This window comes from Astyanax mexicanus, chromosome 13 (genome assembly GCF_023375975.1).
Source record: "Astyanax mexicanus isolate ESR-SI-001 chromosome 13, AstMex3_surface, whole genome shotgun sequence".
In the NCBI taxonomy this organism is placed as follows: Eukaryota; Metazoa; Chordata; class Actinopteri; order Characiformes; family Acestrorhamphidae; genus Astyanax; species Astyanax mexicanus.
In genome coordinates, this window is record NC_064420.1 from 3448267 (window position 1) to 3469447 (window position 21181).

The following is a 21181-nucleotide window of genomic DNA, read 5'->3' on the forward strand; positions in this document are numbered from 1 at the left end:
TACACTAATAACAGTCTTGTCAATGTCATATGTTACTTTACAACATGTGTAATAATGCCCTGCTAAGTTCAGCCTATACTGACCTAGTCTTAGAGTCTGTGTAAAATGCAAAATCCACCGGAGATCCTATATAAACCTATAGTTACACACACAAGGAGGTGGGTAGTCCAGGTCCAAGAGTAGAGCTACATATCTCAATTCTACTTCACTGGTGGTGTTTCTTAGACAAAGTCTTAACTCTAACCATTTGTTTCTTAGCTCTGGATTACTGGGTAAAGCATATAAACACTGATGTGTTATCCGCGCAAATAACACAGGAACGAACTGCCATGCTGTTTCTAGCGCTGTTAGCTCCTGTCTGATGAGGCAGTGACGCTGCCCGGCTTCAGCTCTGCTCCTGTAGGCAGTCGCGAGCCAAGGTGGGCGGGGCCATGAGTACTAATTCACAGGTTGATGTAGTTCTTAGTTCTAGTTCTTCTGAATATTTTCTTTTACTAGCAACTGAGGACAATGGTGGTTGAGGGAGAGTTTCATCATGTGCAGCATCATAAACAACTCAGAGAGACCTAAAGTATTTCACGACGAACACGAAAAAGTGAATTTTAGCAGAAGAACCTTTAAACACCTTTAAAAGTCTTTTTAAATTATTCTGAGGAAGAGCATCGTTTTTGGATCATGCATCAGGATGATTTATTACAGTTTTTACACTTCCTTTATTTCTCACTTAAGTGCCCTGTGCTAGAACCGAAACCAAGCTGACTCACTATTTATGAGAACTCTTAGAACTCATGCACATGGAACGCTGATTCTGAGCGGGTTTCCTGGGCAGCGCTTGTGTTCTGTTTGATTGTGCTGGATTGTGCTGCAGGTGATCAAACCCTGACAGTTATAATTGGAGCAGTTAACTTCCACACTTTCTTGGTTGTGATTCTTGTTTCCAGTGGAAAAGGTGCGTGGCCCTGTGCCTGGGTAAGAGTGGTTAAGTGCAGCAGCGTTTGCAGTTGGATGGGGGTCGTTTTGGACGGCTAGTTCGGCCCACATGAAAGGCGGTGGTGTTTGCCTGCTGTCTGTCTGGCCTTGGCTCACCCGGCCCTGAGAACAATTAGCAATCAAGTGCTGGGCTAAAATCAGCAAAGCACCCCATTTTCTCCTCTGCCGTTTCCCCCCTGACTGACACCTCGCTCGGCCCACATACAGAGAACCTCGCGCTCGCAGCGCCGCCTCCTGTAAAACTAAGTTTGAGAAAACAACCAAACAACCGGAGCAATTACGCTTTCAGCACAGCAAATCACCCCGTACTGACGAGCTCTCACTGCACCGCCTCGTCTCCTGAAAACAGACCCCACTCGTCTATTCAAAATCTATCTGTCTCTCTGTCCATCTGTCTTACTCTCTGTCTTACTCTCTCTCCCTCACACACTCTCTATCTCTATATTTCTCTCTTTCGCTTATCTATTTACAATCTAGCTTTCTGTCTGTCTCTCTTTCTCTCTCTTTGTGTCTCTCTCCCTCTTTGTCTTATCTATCACTTATCTATTAAGCTCTCTCTCTCTGTCTGTCTCTTTCTCTCTGTCTCTCTCTCTCTTGTCTAATTATAATCTATCTGTTTCTCTCTCTCTCTCTGTCTGTCTCTTTCTGTCCTTCTCTCTTTCTTTCTCTCACTCTCTTTCTCACATCTAGTCAGTCAGTCAGTCTGTCTGTCTCTCTCTCTATCTCTCCCTCACACTCTCTCTCTTTCTGTTTTTCACTGTATCTTCCTATATTTATCTTACTCTTTCCCTCTCGTCATCTATTGACATTCTATCTGTCTCTCTCTGTGTCCATCTGTCTCACTCTCTCTATCTCTTACTCTCTCAGTATCTCCCTCACACACTCTTTCCCTCTCTCTTTCTATGTTTACCTCTTTTTCTTACTCTCTTTCTCTCATCTATTCAGTCTGTCTGTCTCTCTCATTATTTCACACACTGTCTCTCTCTGTCTGTCTGTCTCACTCTATATTTCTCTCTCTCTCCCTCCTAAACACATTCTCTCTTTCTGAATTTCTCTTTTTTCCTCTCTCTCATCTATTCACAATCTCTCTCTCTCTCTCTCTCTCTCCTGGCAGCTTTAAGCTATAAATAAAGGAGTAATTTGAGGTAAATGTGTATAATTTTCCTCTTATCTCATTGAAAGGCCAAGTCACGTCTGGTGTCAGAAATGTACAACATGAGTTTTGAGCTGGAGCTGCAGCATTACCTGATTGTGTGTTTCTGACACTGTGTAGCTCAGGGAGTTCAGTACAGTCTAATACCAAGAGATATACAGCTCTGAAAAATAACACTTAAAAATGATGAGTTTCTTTGATTTTAGTCAATTGAAAACCATTAGAATATAATCAAGAGGAAGATGGATGATCACAAGCCATCAAACCACCAAACTGAACTGCTTGAATTAATTTTTGCACCAGGAGTAAAGCAGCATAAAGTTATCCAAAAGCAGTGTGTAAGACTGGTGGAGGAGAACATGATGCCAAGATGCATGAAAAAAACTGTGATTAAAAAACAGGATTGTTCCACCAAATATTGATTATTTCTGAACTCTTAAAACTTTATGAATATGAACTTGTTTTCTTTACATTATTTGAGGTCTGAAAGCTCTGCATCTTTTTTGTTATTTCAGCCATTTCTCATTTTCTGCAAATAAATGCTATTTGTTTCCAGAGCTGTATATTAAAAATGTAGATCCATTAAATTGATTAATGAAAAGCACACTTTTTGTCTCACTATTATTATTAAGGCTACTACTACTAATACTTCTATTATTACTACAATTACTACTACTGCTCCTGCTACTACTATTATTGTACTACTATAACTACTAATACTATTACTAGTACTATTACTATTACTACTGTACATTAATGTTAGAGCCCAGTGGGAAGGTGATGGTGTAATGTTTATTGAAGTGAATGAATGGAAGTCACTGCTCACTTCTCACTGCTGTAATAAACATACCAAGAAAAACTTAACCCGCTTCTCACCTGTTTACTGTAAAAGACCTTCTCACTTCATTTCCTTCTCTCTGATGTTGTGTGTGTATGGTGTGTGTGTGATGATGATGTGTGTGTGATGATGATGTGTATTGATGTCTATGGTCTGTTTGCTGTGCTTACAGCAGAGGTGTCCATCATCTCGTCTGCTTGATTAAGCACTGTGACAGTGCTGGAATTTCCTCCAGTCAAACAGCTCCTTCAAAGAACACACACACACACATACACACACACACACTTATTCACACACACACTCATTCACACTCACACTCTGCTGATTGTAATTTTGTATATTGGAGACTCTTACTTTCATATTCAGAGAATTAGGGTCTCAGGAGATAATTACATCTGCTACTGAGTGATATCAGTAGGAACTAACCTCTCTCTCTCTCTCTCTCTCTCTCTCTTTCTCTCTTTCTCTCTTTCTGTAGTCTGAATCAGAGCAGGATGAAGAATGTACGGGTAGTGTTGGCTCTAATTCCGTGGCTGTAAGTAAAAATTGCCTTTTATTTATCCTGTGTTCTCTCAAGTCCAAAGTCAGTACAGCACTTCATGCTTCCCTCTGCTACTGACAGCTTTTATGGAGATGCGGATTTCATTTTCCAGCAGGATTTGGCACACTGCCCACACTGTCAAAAGCACCAATTGTTCTTATATAATATTTAAAAAAAAATTGAGACACTGATATTTGGGTTTTAATTGGCTGTAAGCCATAATCATATCAAAAATAAAACAAATAAAAACGCTTCAAATAGCATTAGTATATATAAATTATATATAAATTACTGAAATAAAGTATATTTTCAATGATATTTTCAATATATTTTCTATATTTTTTTTAGATGCACTAGTACACTACCAGTCAAACGTTTGGACACACTTCTTCTCAGTCTATTAATATTATATTAAATTTAAGAATACTGACATCTCTTTTTGCTCATTTCTTTGAATTATTTTTTAAATATTATTAAATTATTTGCATCAAACCAAAACTGTACATTGGTTAACTAATAAAAATAGAGATAATTGATGGGAAAAACAACAAGCCCAAATATGACCTCAAAATAGTACAAATATCTATTAATTACTTATTTAAAAATACTAACTGAATCAAACTCACTTTGTAGCTTTTTTTTACTTTAACGTACAGGTGCATCTTTAAAAAAATATAATATCATTTGTAAAGTTACTTTATTTCAGTAATTCAGTACAAAATTGTGAAATTCATATGTATTATATAGATGTATTAAACACAGAGTGATCTATTTTAAGCGTTTATTTATTTTATTGTAGATGATTATGGCTTACAGCCAATGAAAACCCAAAAATCAGTATCTCAGAAAATTAGAATATTATATAAAAAGGCCAGTTGGTACTTTTGGCAGTGTGGGCAGTGTGCCAAGTCCTGCTGGAAAATGAAATCCGCATCTCCATAAAAGTTGTCGACAAAGGTTTCTTCTCTCAATCCAATTAGTACATTTCTGCTTGTTTGTGTACAGTATAGAGTATATGTAATTTATCACAGCTGTCTGTGTAATCAAATGATGATGCTGTTCTGATTCCTGCTGTAGCTGGATCCTTTAGAGAAGGAGTGGATCTATTCTGCAGCCTGCGGCAGACTGTCCCACCTCACCCAGCTGCTCAAGCAGGACGCCTCCCTCGCCAACAAAAAAGTAACTTTCTCCACACAACACAAACGTCGAGCAATATGATTATGATCAATTAAACATTTATCAAAACACAGTTCATTCATATATTTGTATTTATTTTTTATGTTTTCATCAAACCAGGATTTTACCTCAGTAAGTACCAGCACTTCCTTGCTTTACATATCTTTATACATATATCTATATATAATTTTATATAACTTAGATAACTGTGTTTTTTCTCTCTTCTTTTATTTTTCTCTAATCTGTGGCCCTGGCGTTTGATTTTTTAAGGGGGTGAGTAAGCCAACCAGACTGTTTTCTTATATACAGCTCTGGAAATAATTAAGAGAGCACTTCAGTTTCTGAATCAGTTTCTCTGATTTTGCTATTTATAGGTTTATGTTTGAGTAAAATGAAAATTGTTGTTTTATTTTATAAACTACAGACAACATTTCTCCCGAGCATTTTTTTTGCAGAAAATGAGAAATGGCTGAAATAAGAAAAAAGATGTAGAGCTTTCAGTCCTTAAATAATGCAAAAAAAACAAGTTTATATTCATAAATTTCAGAGTTCAGAAATCAATATTTGGTGGAATAACCCTTGGTTGGTTTTTAATCACATTTTTTTTTTCATGCATCTTGGCATCATGTTCTCCTCCACCAGTCTTACACACTGCTTTTGGATAACTTTATGCTGCTTCACTCCTGGTGCAAAAATTCAAGTAGTTCATGTTGGTTTGATTTTTTTGGTGATCAAACATATTCTTTTAATTCCTCTTACATTACAGAGGTTTTCAATTAGATAAAATCAAAGAAACTCATCATTTTTGAGGAACTCATTATTGTAAGAAACCTCCTATTTGTTTTTAGGGGGTTCACAGGAAGTGATGTAAGATTTGTAGTTCTTCTGTGAAGCTGGGTCTGTCACAGTGCTCAGTGGTCCCTTAGCAAAAAACACTTTTAAAAAAATGACCTTTGACCCTACACCTAATGATGGACCCTACACCTTTTGAAGGAAATCCTCTTTGTGCGACCGAAAGGGTTAAAAGTTAAAAATGTTTCTGATTAGAATGAACTTGGAATTCGCTACAGAGGAACACTGTGCTTGATGAAGTGAAGAGTCATCACTGCTCATCCTGCTCATCCTTCTCAGTAAAGTGTCTTGTCCCACATAGTTCCAGTGCGCTCTCCTGTCCTCCAGGTGCGCTGCTGAGGAATCATCCGTGCTGAGCTTGCATTTCAAAGGCCTACTATCAAAAGGATTATGAAAGATAGCTTTTTAGCTCTTGCACCCCTCAAACAAGCTCAAATCCCTTTATTTGTGCCCCCCCCCACCACACACACACACACACACACACACACACACACACCCGCTTAAGAGCTTTAGCCTAGTGTTTGTTGTCCCTCCCTGGCCCAGAGAGTTCTCACACCGTTCTTGCTTGGACCACCTTCTAAGAGCCGCTAAGCCCCTCTCCCTTCCCCACCCGGACAAGATACAACAGTGACCATTGAAGTACAGGGGAGATTAGGTGTGACCTCAAAGACTTCAACCACTTAAAGATAATCTGAAAGTAATAGAGCAGGCCGGGATTAATTGGAGAACAATTGCGAGCATGTCCCCGGGAAGGTGGCGAGTCTGACCCCAGGCGGCTTTGATGCCCCAATACCCCCCTGTCCACCCACCCTTCACCCTCTAGTCCTCTCTGCCCTACCAGCCAGGGGTTACATGCCAAGCTGGTGAAGAAACGCAGGGTAACCTACTGTACGGACACCCAACACCAGACTGGCACAGAGCTGAGAGATATGGAGAAAAATGGAAATGTTAATATTACTAATTATGGCTAAGAACGGACAGTAATATCAGAATCATAGAATCAATATTATTAGATAATATTATATATATATATATATTACATATTATCACATATTTAAGGATATTTCATTGTATTCTCTAACAAAAAAAACAATATTCAGGTGATCTACACAAGTATCTGCACAATGTATTTTTTTTTTCCCACATTATATATTACTGCTAAATCACCTAATTTAGTATATAGCTTGAGAGGAAACATAGCATATTTAAACAAAAAAATAGTATATTTTATTTTATAAAAGTTTTTTTTTCAAATATTAAAAAAGCAAATAAATATAATGCATTCAATGAGTTCAATAAGGCATTTTAATTTGAGTAATACATAGAAAATGTGCTCTAAAATTAAACTTAAGTTCAATTAAGTTTTCATTAGTCGTTTTGATGTATTTATACATTTTCACATAAGAATTCAACAAAGCATTTTTTAAACATTTTAATATTAAATATTATCATTTGGCATGCAACTATATAGGCAAATCATAGTCTTTTCAATGTGACAGAAATCATGATATCTGTCTGAACAGTGTGCGCTGTGTAAATGACATGCATGCTCAACAGAGCAGTGCTTCATGTTAAGATTCCCTTTAATCCCAGCCGGAACCTCAAGAGCTATGAGCTATGAGTTCAGACAGTAGCTGAGTTTAGCTTATCACAGGGAATCTGCTCCAGCTTGCTAAAACACATCAATTTAATGTTTATGGGGTCTGTTATCTTATTTTTCTGCCACTTAAGTCCTTAAATCACTGCTGTTGTTCAATTTTTCGTCTACTCATGCTCACTTTCCACCCGCTCGCTGTATTTTTGCTGTATGTTTGGCGTAAAAGTAGCATGTATTGCCATTAATAATCGCCAAATCTGATATGTATTAGATTTCCACAGTATTGCATATTGTAAATTTTAGATTCACTGTCTTTCTGCTGCTCACACAGCCACACAAAGACACACCTGGGTCACATATGACGTAAAAGAATTTAAAATGATCAAATTTGGGCTACATTTACCTGCTGTGTGGACATAGCCGTAGAGAAGCTGGTAATTAGCATTGTGATGATTTAAGTAGACAGTTAATTATGACAAAACTGAGTAAGTGGAGTGAGTAAGTGTGCTGGATTGGGTGGAGAAGGTGTTGGATTAGTAAATGCCTCAGTAACAGAGAGACAGGTGTCTTGTAGCATCGCTAACGGCGCTTATTAAAGTAATGAGTTGGCTATTGGCTATACATCAGTGTACTACTTTTTTTTTTTGCTGTTTTTAGCAACAAAAAAAATTCACACTGTTCTCATTTCTTAATTTATATCTAATAGAGACTATAGATATATAGATTATATATCTATATTATATATCTGTCCAGTATCATTTACTTTACTTTAATTCTGGATATATGGAGATATTTGGAGTGAATTATTATTAGTATCATGACTGATCATTCAGTGTTTTTTTTTTTGTTTGTTTTTTTCATATCGCCAAAAGTATCGTTATCGCGAGAATATCATGAAATATCGTAATATTGTTTTAGGTCCGTATCGCCCACCCCTATCATCAATTCAGATGGAGATTTTTTTTTTTAGGCCAGGCAGTTTAGGTCATACATGATCTCAGCTTTTACAGCAGAATTCATTGAAGAATGGCCCATTGATTATTGGTTATGGCCCAACTCTCACTCCGAGTACTTGACCTGCCAGGTTTGCTGTAAGAGCGCCGTGCTGGCGGAGGAATTGGCCGGAGGAACAGTTCGCCGAGGGCCAGCCGTTGCTTAGAGGGCTGCCTGAGTGTTTGTCAGCCTTCCCAAGTGGAGAGTGATGCTCATTTTTTGGCTGGGGGGGGCGGGCTTCTCGGCCGACTCTGGCCCTCTTCCTCTTTGGCTTTGGCTTAAGTCCTTGATGCACTTTAAGCAGTTAAGCATGGCCCTGAGCCTCTGGGTAAAGAAAGTGGCGTGGCTGTAGAGGCGAGTGGGCTTCGGTAACCCGAGACTGGCGTTATCTGTGTTTTCCTTTTGCACGTTTGAAGCTTGGTGGCGGGGTGGCGGGGGCCCGGGGAGATTCCAGCTGCGCCTCTTGTGGAGCGACCTGAAAATAAACAGCCGCCATCCCAGATGCCCCAGATGCAGCGTAAACATTCTTCGCCTTTGAGCAATTCGGAGCTGGACAGCTTCAGACCTGTCTGTCAGCGAGTGGAAGACAGATCACGTGTGAATGAAAAGCCACCTGTACTCCTCCTTTTGTGCAGGAGGGCCGCGCGGCGCTTTGTTTGTTAGGGGTTATCGGGATTCTGGCCTCTGCTGTGCTGATATGCTGATACTGGAGAATCCTGCAGTATGCAGATGTGCTATTCGCTCTTTAACCAATCACAGGGCTTCTGCTGTGACCTGAGAACATTTTAACCAGTTTTTTTTTTTTGTGAATGAGACTGGAATTAATTTTGTGAATGAAAGTATTGAGCTAGTTATTATAGTCAAAATGTCAGACATAAATATGTCAGATATAAATATAAATATAAATATAAATATGAATATCTCAGGCCTGGTCTTGTCATCATTTTGTAGTCTAATATAAGCCAGATTATTTGTAATAAGGAGAATGACCACTTTATATAATGTCTTCCAGCTTGTTTGGATAGCAAGAGACATTCATTCAAGAGGTCATGTTCAAAATTAATGCCTCTCTTTTAGATGACTCTCTTTTATGCAAAAATGCAAAAAAAAAAAAAGTTATTAGTTATTAGTACTAGTTTTCTCATCTACGCCTTTTACAATAGTTATTTATGTTATATATTTTTAAGTATCAATTTTAGTAAGAAAGAACAAACAAAAATAAATACATATAAAAAGAAAACAAAAATAACAAATCAATACTGAATAAAAATGTATAGGCTGAATATATACAGCTCTGGAAAAGAAAAGAATACGAGACCACATAAAAATGATGAGTTTCTTTGATTTTACCTTAATTGAAAACCTCACAAGCCATTAAACCAAGCTGAACTGCTTGAATTTTTGCACCAGCAGTAAAGGCATAAAATTATCCAAAAGCAGTGTGTAAGACTGGTGGAGGAGAACCTGATGCCAAGATGCATGAAATTTTGATTTCTTAACGCTTAAAACTTTATGAATATGAACTTGTTTTCTTTGCTCACCGCCTTCCCTGTGACATGCTTGCATAGGTTCCCAATGAATAATTCTGCATGTGTTCCTGTATAGCTTTAAAAATTTATTATTAAATTTACAATGTAAAAAAACATTTAAAATCATAAAAAGAATGAAAACTTGCTGATTGTATAAGAATGAGAGGTGTGTTCAAACTTTTGACTGGTACTACTGTATAACAAGATAATCACAGTGTTTTGAGAGGGTTATATAGTCTATATTGTACAGCTGTACCCTGTCCTCATGTCTCCCCCTGTCTCTGTCCTGCATGTCCTGTATACCGCGCCCCCCCCCTGTCGATCTGGACCACTCTTCCTTCCTCCAGTTTGTAAGTATATCATTTCCCCATCTCCTTCCCTTTAAAAGATGTCGTGAATATGTGTGGCTCCACATGCCTTTGTGTCCCTTGTTAAGAGTCCCCTGGAACAGGACATGGAGGTGGTATTTTACTTAGCGTGGCTGGGGGACACCCTGCAGGGCCAGGACAGGAACTTGAGCAATGAGGATAGGAGACGCCACATCCTGTTGGCCATCGTCCATCAGGGCTGCCCTCGTGAGACCTGTCGCCCTGTCAGTCAGGCGCTGCACCGGTCAATCTGTCTCGAGGGTGCGACAGCGAGGACAATAGGCCTGTAGATAGAAGAGCCAGACTCCCATCTATCACAATCTGTCAGGAGGGCAGGGCCCCGCTTGCACCTAGAGGAGGGCTGGGTGCTGAGCCACCGCTGCTGGGCGCCTACAGTCAACTGAGATGGGAAGATACAGTAAAAGCAGATGTTTTAGCAGCTCTCCTCAGATCCTCATCTCCTCTGCTTCCTAACCCGCGCTATTGCTGAAATAAATTGGTTCAGTTTCTGAATCAGTTTCTCTGATTTTGCTATTAATAGGTTTATGAGTAAAATGAACATTGTTGTTTTATTCTATAAACTACAGACAGCATTTCTCCCAAATTCCAAATAAAAGAAAGAAAATTGTCATTTACAGCATTTATTTGCAGAAAATGAAAAATGAAAAATGGCTGAAATAACAAAAAAAAGAAAAGATGCAGAGCTTTTAGACCTCAAATTATGCAAAGAAAACTTCATACTCATATTCATAAAGTTTTAACAGTTCAGAAATCAAATAGAAACCGTTGTTTTTTAATTACAGTTTTCTTCATGCATCTTGGCATCATGTTCTCCTCCACCAGTCTTACACACTGCTTTTGGATAACTTTATGCTGCTTTACTCCTGGTGCAAAAATTCAAGCTTTTCAGCTTGGTTTGATTTCAGCTTCCTCTTGATTATGTTCCAGAGGTTTTCAATTTGGTAAAATCAAAGAAACTCTTTATTTTCAAGTGGTCTTATTAATTATTTCCAGAGCTGGATTAACACACACACACACACACACATACATATATATATATATATATATATATATATATATATATATATATATATATATATATATATATATATATATATATATATATATATATGTTTAAATTAATAATGTAAAACATTTTTTCCCGTATTAATATTACTTTAAAATATTTTTTTACTGAGTAAGTAAAGTATTGTTACACATGTAGGAACCTGACTTGGTTAGGGTAGTATTACCTCATAAAGAGAGACATCCACTGCATTTGAGATTCAACCAGAAACATACATATCTTGTGACGTCAGAATTTTCATAAAGATTTTATTTCCCTGTCCAGCAGGGAAACAAGCATCCACAATTGTCATTTCATGTGGGTTGGATGCACAAAAAAATATGCAGATATGCATAGATACAAAGTAAAAAAGGCTTGAAATAATAGCTTAAAAATATCTTTCCAGCTAGCAGAGAATGTTGGAAAAATGTTTTGAAACTTAAAAAAAAAAAAAAAAAAAAAAAAAAAAAAAAAAACCTCGTTACAGAAATAATGTTCTAGAAATGTTCTTAAAAAAACTTTCTTAAGAAAACTTGACCGATTAATTAATTATTATTCATTTAATATTCAGTGTCCTATACATTTCAGATTCTAGACAACAGCAGTAAATAAAGTATAACACTTAGTCTGAGTAAACTTTAACCCCTTAATCTGCCTTATCCTGTATGTGGGCTACAGGTGTAGATGATGATACAAAACCCTTTTTTCTGCAGTAAAATAACTTTTTTTTTTTTTTTTTTTTCTCTCTAAAAAATTGGAGGGCTTTAAAATCTCCTACAGATGCTGCCTGTTCACTTTCTCTCTACTACACTTAATATTTATTCCAGATCAGTAACAGGAATTAACCCAAAATTTTGCAGGTTTGAAAATAGCCGTTAAAAACTAGACAAACTTAACGAAACTAAAGGTTTATGGATATGAACTGTTTTATTTTTATTCAGGAAAATGTTGATTTCATAATTTTATAATGAAGTTCAGGAGATTTCAATTTTATGATTCAAACATCAAACATGAAAGCTTTTTATGTAATGCATAGAAATGAATAGAAATCTTTTAGTGGTGGATTTAGTGGTGTAATGTCAATGGCAGACAATTGCCAAAAATCCTGGCCTGTTAAGGGGTTTTAAGGGAGTGATGGTGTGTGTGTTCATGTGTACACATGCTTGTTTTCTGAATGTTTCTGGTTAGCCGTGTGCACTTTACGATTGCTGTTTTAGCCTGAGGCGCATGTTTTACAGCCCATCTCCTCTGTTCTCAGTGGTTGTGACTGTTGTCTGTTATTGAAGCTTCAGCTTGTGTTTGTGTGTGAGAGTGTGTGTGTGTGTGTGTGTGTGTGTGGTGTCCTCTTGATGGACTTGTCAGTGGGCTGATGCCTGGGTGGGTCCTCCATCACAGGGTCATACCAACATCATCAATCTTCTGGAGGGTGACAGGCCCCAGCTTCCCCCGCAGTTGGCACACTGGTTTGTTGTTTAGTAATTAGGCCGCCATTAGATGGCAGGAAACCGTCCCCTCCACACGCACAGCTGGGCCTCTCTCCGCCGACAGCCAATAGGAGCGCTCCGTCTGCTTCACTCTCCGTCACTGTGGGAGGCGGGCGGGGCCTGTGATATTGAGCGTGGCCTGCAGTGGCTATGCTAAGCTATGTGTAACTATTGTATTACAGCTTGTTTCATGTGGCCGGGGGATTCCTGGTGATACGCAGGAAGTCTTGTTGGGGATTAGATCAGCGTGGTGGTCTCCTGTTTTAACCACAGGGTTTACAAGACAGCTCAGGTCTTTTATAGTCTTCCCTTTTATTCCTTATACACCTTATACATCAGCCAATCACGTGAGCCAATCGGAGCACACCTGGTTCAGCTGTGCAGTGAATCTTGGCTGGGATCACTTAGGGTTAAGCTATTTGATTTAATGACCTTTAATGACCTTAGAATGTGAAACTTATATATTAAATAGATTAAATAGATCTATTTGATGCATTGACTTCTTTTATTGTTAAAAATTTGAATATTATATAAGACAAATTGGCAGTATGCCAAGTCCTGCTGGAAAATGAAATCCGCATCTCCATAAAAGTTGTCAGTAGCAGAGGGAAGAAGCATGAAGTGCTGTAAGAAAACACGGCACTGACTTTGGACTTGATAATAAAACACAGTGGATCAACACCAGCAGATGATGGACATGACTCTTTATCCAAACCATCGCTGATCATCAGTAAATTTTACATTTCATTCAGAAATCAAGGGAGCAGAGTCTGGAGGGAGAGTGGAGAGACACACAGTCCAAACTGCTTGAGGTCTAGTGTGAAGTTTCCACCAATCAGTGATGGTTTGATATATTGGAGAGACATGTCCATCATCTGCTGGTGTTGCTCCACTGTGTTTTATTATCAAGTCAGTGCAGTTTTATTTTCCTGCTAAATCTTACAGCACTTCATATCTTACAGCTTCCCTCTGCTACTGACAACTTTTATGGAGATGCAGATTTCATTTTCCAGCAGTATTTGGAACACTGCCCATACTACTAAAAGTACCAATTGGACACTGATTTTTGAGTTTTTATTAGTTAATAAAAAAAAGATAAGGTAAGAACATTGCAGATTTGGTTTGTCACACAAAAAAACTGAACACTGTGATTTTTATTATTTCTAGACGGCTCTCCATTGGGCGGCTAAGCATGGAAAAGAAGACATGGCGGTTGCCATGGTTGACGCTGGAGCTGATGTCAACACCAAAGCTGTAAGTTATATTATAGTACAGAATTCTTCACCGCATGTTCACCTTATTCATTAGATTATGGAGTTTAGAGCACCTATTAGGGGTGTGCCATATTATATTGTATCGTACGCAATAATATCACCAACATTTTTTATCATATTGAACATATTATACCCTGAAATATTGTGCCCACCCCTTTTAATGTTTTTAGCAAAAGTAAAATTCACACTGTTTTCATTTCCCATTATATATTTACTAGAGACAGATTATATATGTCCAGTATCATTTATTATCATGATATTCTGGATCATTGACTTCTGTTACAAATCTGATATAAATTCTTGTATTTTTTTTAATATCTCAGTTATGGGTGTGCCATATCACCATATCATATGCAATAATACAATTTAATTTTCATTTTTTTGCAGTTGTGTATTTTTGAAATATTTGCTATTTTTTAATTCAGTGTTTTGTCATATTGCCAAGAGTATCATTATCATACCATGAAATATCGTGATATTATTTTAGAACCATATCGCCCACCCCTAGCACCTATGTATGCGCAATCGCGATATTTATTGTGATAATGATATTTTGTCCCACTCCTAATATATATACTATAAGTATGTACTGCTTGTGTATTTCTAGGCATATACATCTCTGGGAAAAATTAAGAGACCACTTTCTTTTGGTCTGAATCAGTTTCTTTGATTTAGCTATTTTTAGATATATTTTTGAGTAAAATGAACATTGTTGTTTTATTCTATAAAGTACAAGCAATATTTCTCCCAAATTCTAAATAAAAATATTGTCATTTACAGCATTTATATATTTGGGGGAATAACCCTGGTTGGTTTTTAATCACAGTTTTTTAATCATGCATCTTGGCATCATGTTCTCCTCCACCAGTCTTACACACTGCTTTTGGAAAGATAACTTTATGCTGCTTTACTCCTGGTGCAAAAATCCAAGCAGTTCAGCTTGGTTTGATGGTGATTGGTCTCTTATTTTTTTCCAGAGCTATATGTTTATTAGTAGAGTTGCTAATTCTATGTTGTATATTGTTTTGTTTTTTTTACAGCACGTAAGTTCCTGCCCTCGTTTCACCACATTTTCACATGGAAACCTGACGCGTTTTAATCACGTGACTGCCCGGCTGCCTAAAGGTCGTAAGTCTGAAGTCAGTGCTTCTGACATAACTCCTCTCCGAGGGAAAAGTCCAGCTGTATAAATGAACGCGGGCGCTGTTTCAGAGCGCATGTTCATAAATCAAACCGTGTCATGTTAACCGCTTCCCTCAAACAATGTCCTCATGTATTCCAATAGCAGAGCTCTGAGAGCAGCAATTGCACTGAATTACCAAGCAATTACCGTGCTGTCGTTAGGGTCTGTTTCTGTAACCTCGCTTAATTTGTGTCCTCTCACTATGCAATTCTCTCTTCCTTTTTTTTTCCTCCTCCTGATCTCTCCATCCGATCCTGCCATGTGTGTGTGTGAAACTGTGGCTGCCTCAAACCAGGGAGTAAGTTTTATTCTTGTTTTATTCATTTATTTTTATTTTTTCACTCCATAGTTCCATCACTCTAAATCTCCACCTGGATTTAAGTAAGTAATGATGTAGGGTTAATGATGCTGCAGGTTCAGGTTCAGCAACAGTATGTGCTGAAAGAAAGAATGAGGTCAGCTGACTACCTGAATATACTGAATATAGACAAGGTTATTCTTCCATCAATGGATTTTATTCCCTATATCTTCCCTGATGATCACGGCCATATTCCAAGATGACTAGAATGCCAGGATTCATGGTGCTGGAATTGTGAAAGAGTTCAGATTTCAGGGAGCATGAGATCATCATTTTATTATAATTTTCACACATGGATTAAGAGAGAGTTCACCACAGAGTCCAGATCTTAACCTCATTGACAATCTTTGTGCAGCTGTCAGACTCTACCATCATCAATGCTGCTTCAAAATCTTGGTGAAAAATGAATAAATTAATGCAACACTGGATTGAAATAAGTCGTGGGATATTGCAGAAGCTCATTGAATCAAAGCAAAAAGGTGGTTTAACCAAATATTAGAGTGTGACTTTTTTTTTTTTTTTTTTTTTCGTCCAGGCAATGTATGTGACATCAATAATTTTACATTTTTATTTATATATTTTTTGTAAATGTCATATATTTGTGTTTATTCAATTTATCCAGCACTAATTTCAATGTGAATTTGAAACACTCTTTTATATATATATATATATATATATATATATATATAAAATATATTATTTTTTCCTTTCAGAGTTTCAGTTTATTTCTAATTTTAATTAAATAAAAAATAAATGGATTAGACCTACAACTGGTCTCTTCAAAGATCAAAGTTTATTTGTCACATACATAATTATAAATAATACAGCTAGCAAAGAAATGCTTTGATGACACTCTAATGAAACAAATGATAAGATAAAAATTTAGATAAATCATATATTTATTTTTGACTGGTACTATAAGTATAAGTTTTGATTAGCCATTATTAAAAACACATTTTAGATTTATTACCATTTTTAATATTTTTAAATGATAAAGTTGCATATGACACATACATACATTTAAATAATTTAATACATTTAGCTTAATTTAGCCTGTAAAGAACTGGTAATTGAACCAATTGAATGAACTTAGCCTTGATAACAATAAATGATTTTTTTTTTTTATTTTGGGGGAAAAAAATTAAACCAGAGCATTTATTATATATTTCTGTTTTATTTACAGGGATACACACCTTTACATATTGCTGCACTTCACGGCCACCGCCATATAATTGATATACTCATCACAACGTACGGTAAGCAGCCACTGAATTATAATGCTGATGCATAATGCTTTTTATTTGTAATAATAATGATTATAAGCTTAATAATTGTGTGATTATGTATTTAAACAGTGGGTGTTAAAAAAAATGTGTTTTATCATCCAGGAGCGAAGGAGAATCTGCGAGACTACAGCGGACACTTACCGTCTCATTACCTGAACATACAAAAGACGACGGCGGAGGAGAGCAGTGAGATCAGTGAGTGATCCTGATTATTTTCTCTACACTAAAATAATGTACTAAATAGTTTATACAATTTTGTTGGTTTTTTTTTTGTTTGCCTTTTGCAAAGAGAATTTTCGGAAAATTGAAAAAAGATATTCATCTCAATTTTCTTTTTTTTTTTTCAATTTTTTTTTTTCATTTTTCCTGACATTCTGATTTTGAGGGGTAGAAATTCCTTAAAAACAAGAAAACTTAACTTAAAAATGAATGAAAACTCATTTCCTCTTTACTGTACTAAATGGAAAAAATAAGATTTTACATGTAGAATTTTCTGTTTTTGAACTTTGAGTCTCAAGCAATCAAATAATTTAACCTGGGACAAATGTCTTTTAGGTTACACTGACTATAATGTATAATTTCTTGTCAATTAAATTTTTTTATATTAATTAAAAATGTTTTTTTTATTTAAACGTAATGCATTAATTAATCATTTATTGCAGTAACTTCTGTAAAACTTGTTTATCATGAAAGGTTTACCATAAAACACCAGCAGACAGGTTGCCTGATTGCCTCATTTCTTTTAAAATTAAAGTAGAAATTATTTAAATTTTTTTTTATTTTTAAATTTTATTTAATTTTTTTTTATTCTAACCTGAAGCTCCAGGGTATCACAGCCCGGCGCAGGTGAGCGAGCGACGGAACAGGAAGATAACGTCTCTCTTTCAGTCCCGGAAAAAGTGGGGATCTGCAGAAGACCTGGCGCCCGTCCCGGAGGAGAGGACAGCGCCCCATCAGCTCATGATCCCTGCCTTCAGACCCAGGAAGTTCTCCCGCTGAACCGCCATCATAACTGGTACTTATTAGATCAGTTTGTTTGGGACAGTATTAAAAAACAGAGATTGAAGTGCAGAATTTTATTGTTTTTTCATTGTTATTTCATATTTTAGTTTCTTTTAAGAAGCTCATACTGGAGGTTTGTTACGATCTTGTTCTGTGTTCAGTTATAAACCTCAGATTAGACATTAGTCTAATGTATCACATTTACAATACATTAAGCTGTTATATTTATTATGTGGCAAATATTAATACATAATTGGATAACTTTCATGTGAAAATCACTTTTACACTATTTGGACAAAAGTATTTTATTCATTGTTTAACACTGAGTTTTTACTGTCATTCAATTTGTGTGCAGTTACATTCCTCCAAAACCATTGAGCAACATAGAACAAAACCAATTGTTATTATTTTACTCTTTATTATTTTATATTATTGCAAGGCATTAGGCATGGCACCAGTAGGTTTATGTGTCTCTGCTAAAGGGAGTCCTATTCTATTGGCAATACATTGACTAGACAAGCTAGGCAAGCTGTGTGCATGTGCACAGCTGTATCAGCAATAGGGCAGCTGGGCAATATGAACCATATTTTATCGGATCGCGATACATTTTTCTATTGAATTGACAATACTAGTGCATCTCAAACATTTTGCCTATCATTAAAAAGTTACTTTATTTTGGTAATTCAGTTAAAAATGAGAAACTCATATATTATAAAGATGTATTACACACAGAGTGATCTATTTTAAGCATTTATTTATTTTATTGTTGATAATTATGGCTTACAGCCAATTAAAAAATTGCACTGACATTGGACTTGATAATAGAACACAGTGGATCAACACCAGCAGATGATGGACATGTCTCTCCAAACAAACCATCACTGATTGGTGGAAACCTTACACTAGACCTTCGAGCAGTTTGGACTGTGTGTTTCTCCACTCTTCCTCCAGACTCTGCTCCTTTAATTTCCAAATAAAATGTAAAATTTACTGATGATATTCTATTTTCTTGAGATGCACTAGTATGCTTTAATAAGCATATTGAAGATATCATCAGTTCTTAAAGAATACTCCCCCAACTGTACATTTCATTGCAGAAATTGTAATAAATCCAGTTAAATTGGATGATAAAAATTACTGTATTCTGCTTAACAGAGTATTTAAGTAGCAGTAATCATAAAAATGTCTTAAAATATTGTGATATAATATTTTAACCGCATCACCCAGCTATGTCACTGTGTGATTAGATATCTACAGTGCTAGTCAAATGTTTGTACACACTTTAAATTAAAACTATGAAGAAAAAAATACAGAATTAATTAGTAAACAAAAAAAGTGTTAAACAAACCAGAATATGTTTTATATTTTAGATTATTCAGAAAAAACGCAAGTTAGCAGCACCCCAGATAAGAGAACCTAAATGCTTCTTCACAGAGTATTATGGGTTGTTTAACACTTTTAAGTTACTACATGATTCCTTATGTGTTCCTTCATAGTCTGGATCATCTCACTATTCATTTACAATGTAGGAAAAAAAAAATCAAAAGATCATATTGTAATATTAATTTTTGGCCATATAATCCAGCACAAGTTGTGGGTTTGATACCCAAGTTAGGAAAAAGTAAAACATAAAACCTGCCCTCACTGCTCCCCGGCTGCAGTAGGGATGGAACCAAAGAACCAAACCTTATTTACAGGTTATTTAACATCTGATATAATATCACAACCTAAAATCACCAAAAAATATAAGAATATATAAAATGTTACCATTCTGGTTATTATATCAGCCTTATATTTATGCTTTATTCTTTTATATCATTGAAACAGAAACACATGTGAAAAAAAAAGCACACTTTTCATTAGTCTTACTTATTTTTTCATTGTTAAATATACCTATATTTATATCTCTTTTCCTTGTTATTTTCTATTCTTTCCTCTACATACAGTTTCGACCGTATTTCTTGTTTAATCAGTTAATATGAGAAACTCATATGAGCTTCAGAGTTATATGAACGGGTAAAAATGTCATTAGAGGAATGTTTACCTTAGTCTCTTATGTTCTGCTTTCCTGATGATGTCACTGAAGGATGATCTAAAGGGAAGAATTGACTGATAAAGTCGTGCTGCTACATTCTGCTATTTTACTCCACCTGGCCTTATAGTCCCACATTCAGAATGGGTCACGTCTAATGGACGGATTGTTAATAAGCTTTACAGTAATATGTATGTGCCTCATGTTTTAAATATAGCTTTAATACAGTTCTGCATATTTCAATTTCTTAAAAATATAAAAAGTGTTTTATCTGATATTTTTATGCTGACATGCCAAAAGTCTTGGTCCAGTGCATCAATGTCTGGAGTAAAAATGGTATTAGGTAGATACTAGTGCATCTCAAAAAAATAGAATATCATTGAAAACTTACCTTATTTGAGTTATTTTATTTAGTTCAAAATGTGAAACTCATATAATATATGTATGTATTACACACAGAGTGCTCTATTTGAAGCATTTACCGTTGATAAATTGGCTTACAACCAATAAAAAACAAAAAATCAGTGTCTCAGAAAATTTGAATATTATATAAGACCAGTTGGTACTTTTGGCAGTGTGGGCAGTGTGCCAAGTGCTGCTGGAAAATGAAATCCGCATCTCCATAAAAGTTGTCAGCAGAGGGAAGCATGAAGTGCTGTAAGATTTTCTGGGATAATATAACGCAGAGGATCAACACCAGCAGATGACACGATGTCTCTCCAAACCACATCTCACATTTTGAACTGAATTATTAAAATAAAGTAACTTTTCAATGATATTCTATTTTTTTGAGATGCACTACATACTACTGCTATCCCATGACTTTTGGCATGCCAGTGTATATTATGCCTATGAATATTAGTATTATAATATTATATTACGTGAAAACTGTAAAGGGAAGACATTAACTGTTCATTTGTGCCTTATGCTGGAAAGTTCTTGTGGATATTTGCGTGTTTTCCTGCATTTTCCTTCCACTGTGGGGATAAAAAATGTATTAAATCTTTGATTTTTTTTTTATCTATTCAAGGTATATTGTTTTTTTTTTTTTATATAAAAAAATGTATTGGGTTGTCTAACCTTAAATAAGCTTAGTTGGGACATTTCACATTTGGAGTTCTCTTGAGTCTCTGCACATGAGTCTAGGCTACATACGTCCCCTATGTTCTTGCTGGAGTGTCAAAATGGTATATGTTTATACCTCTCTTATACATCCAATCACAATCAGATTCACTCTCAATCTGGATGGAGAGATTTATCAGGATAGGGGTTTTTATTGAACGATAAAAAACAAACTGAAATGAAATAGGAGTAAAGAAGCTATTTTTAAAATGTAAGGACTTAATGTAAAATGTCGGCTTAACGTAAGGTAACAGAGTACATGCTAGGTTCAGGCTAAGAGCTTTGTACTTTGAGATTATTGTGATTATGGACTGTTCCTATTGGCTCATCGGCCCAT

General features: G+C 36.1%; 1 protein-coding gene across 1 annotated transcript in view; it reads left to right on the forward strand.

Moving 5' to 3' along the window:
- Positions 1 to 20746, forward strand: part of LOC111194085 (ankyrin repeat domain-containing protein SOWAHA) — a 33317-nt gene extending 12571 nt beyond the window's left edge. The window contains exons 5-12 of the mRNA XM_049486466.1: positions 3460 to 3516; positions 4600 to 4701; positions 4819 to 4830; positions 10397 to 10402; positions 13755 to 13841; positions 16586 to 16658; positions 16791 to 16883; positions 17509 to 20746. Coding sequence (XP_049342423.1) covers positions 3460 to 3516; positions 4600 to 4701; positions 4819 to 4830; positions 10397 to 10402; positions 13755 to 13841; positions 16586 to 16658; positions 16791 to 16883; positions 17509 to 17687 — 609 coding nt within the window. The 3' untranslated portion in view covers positions 17688 to 20746. The remainder of the gene's footprint in view (positions 1 to 3459; positions 3517 to 4599; positions 4702 to 4818; positions 4831 to 10396; positions 10403 to 13754; positions 13842 to 16585; positions 16659 to 16790; positions 16884 to 17508) is intronic.
- Positions 20747 to 21181: the final 435 nt, after the last annotated feature.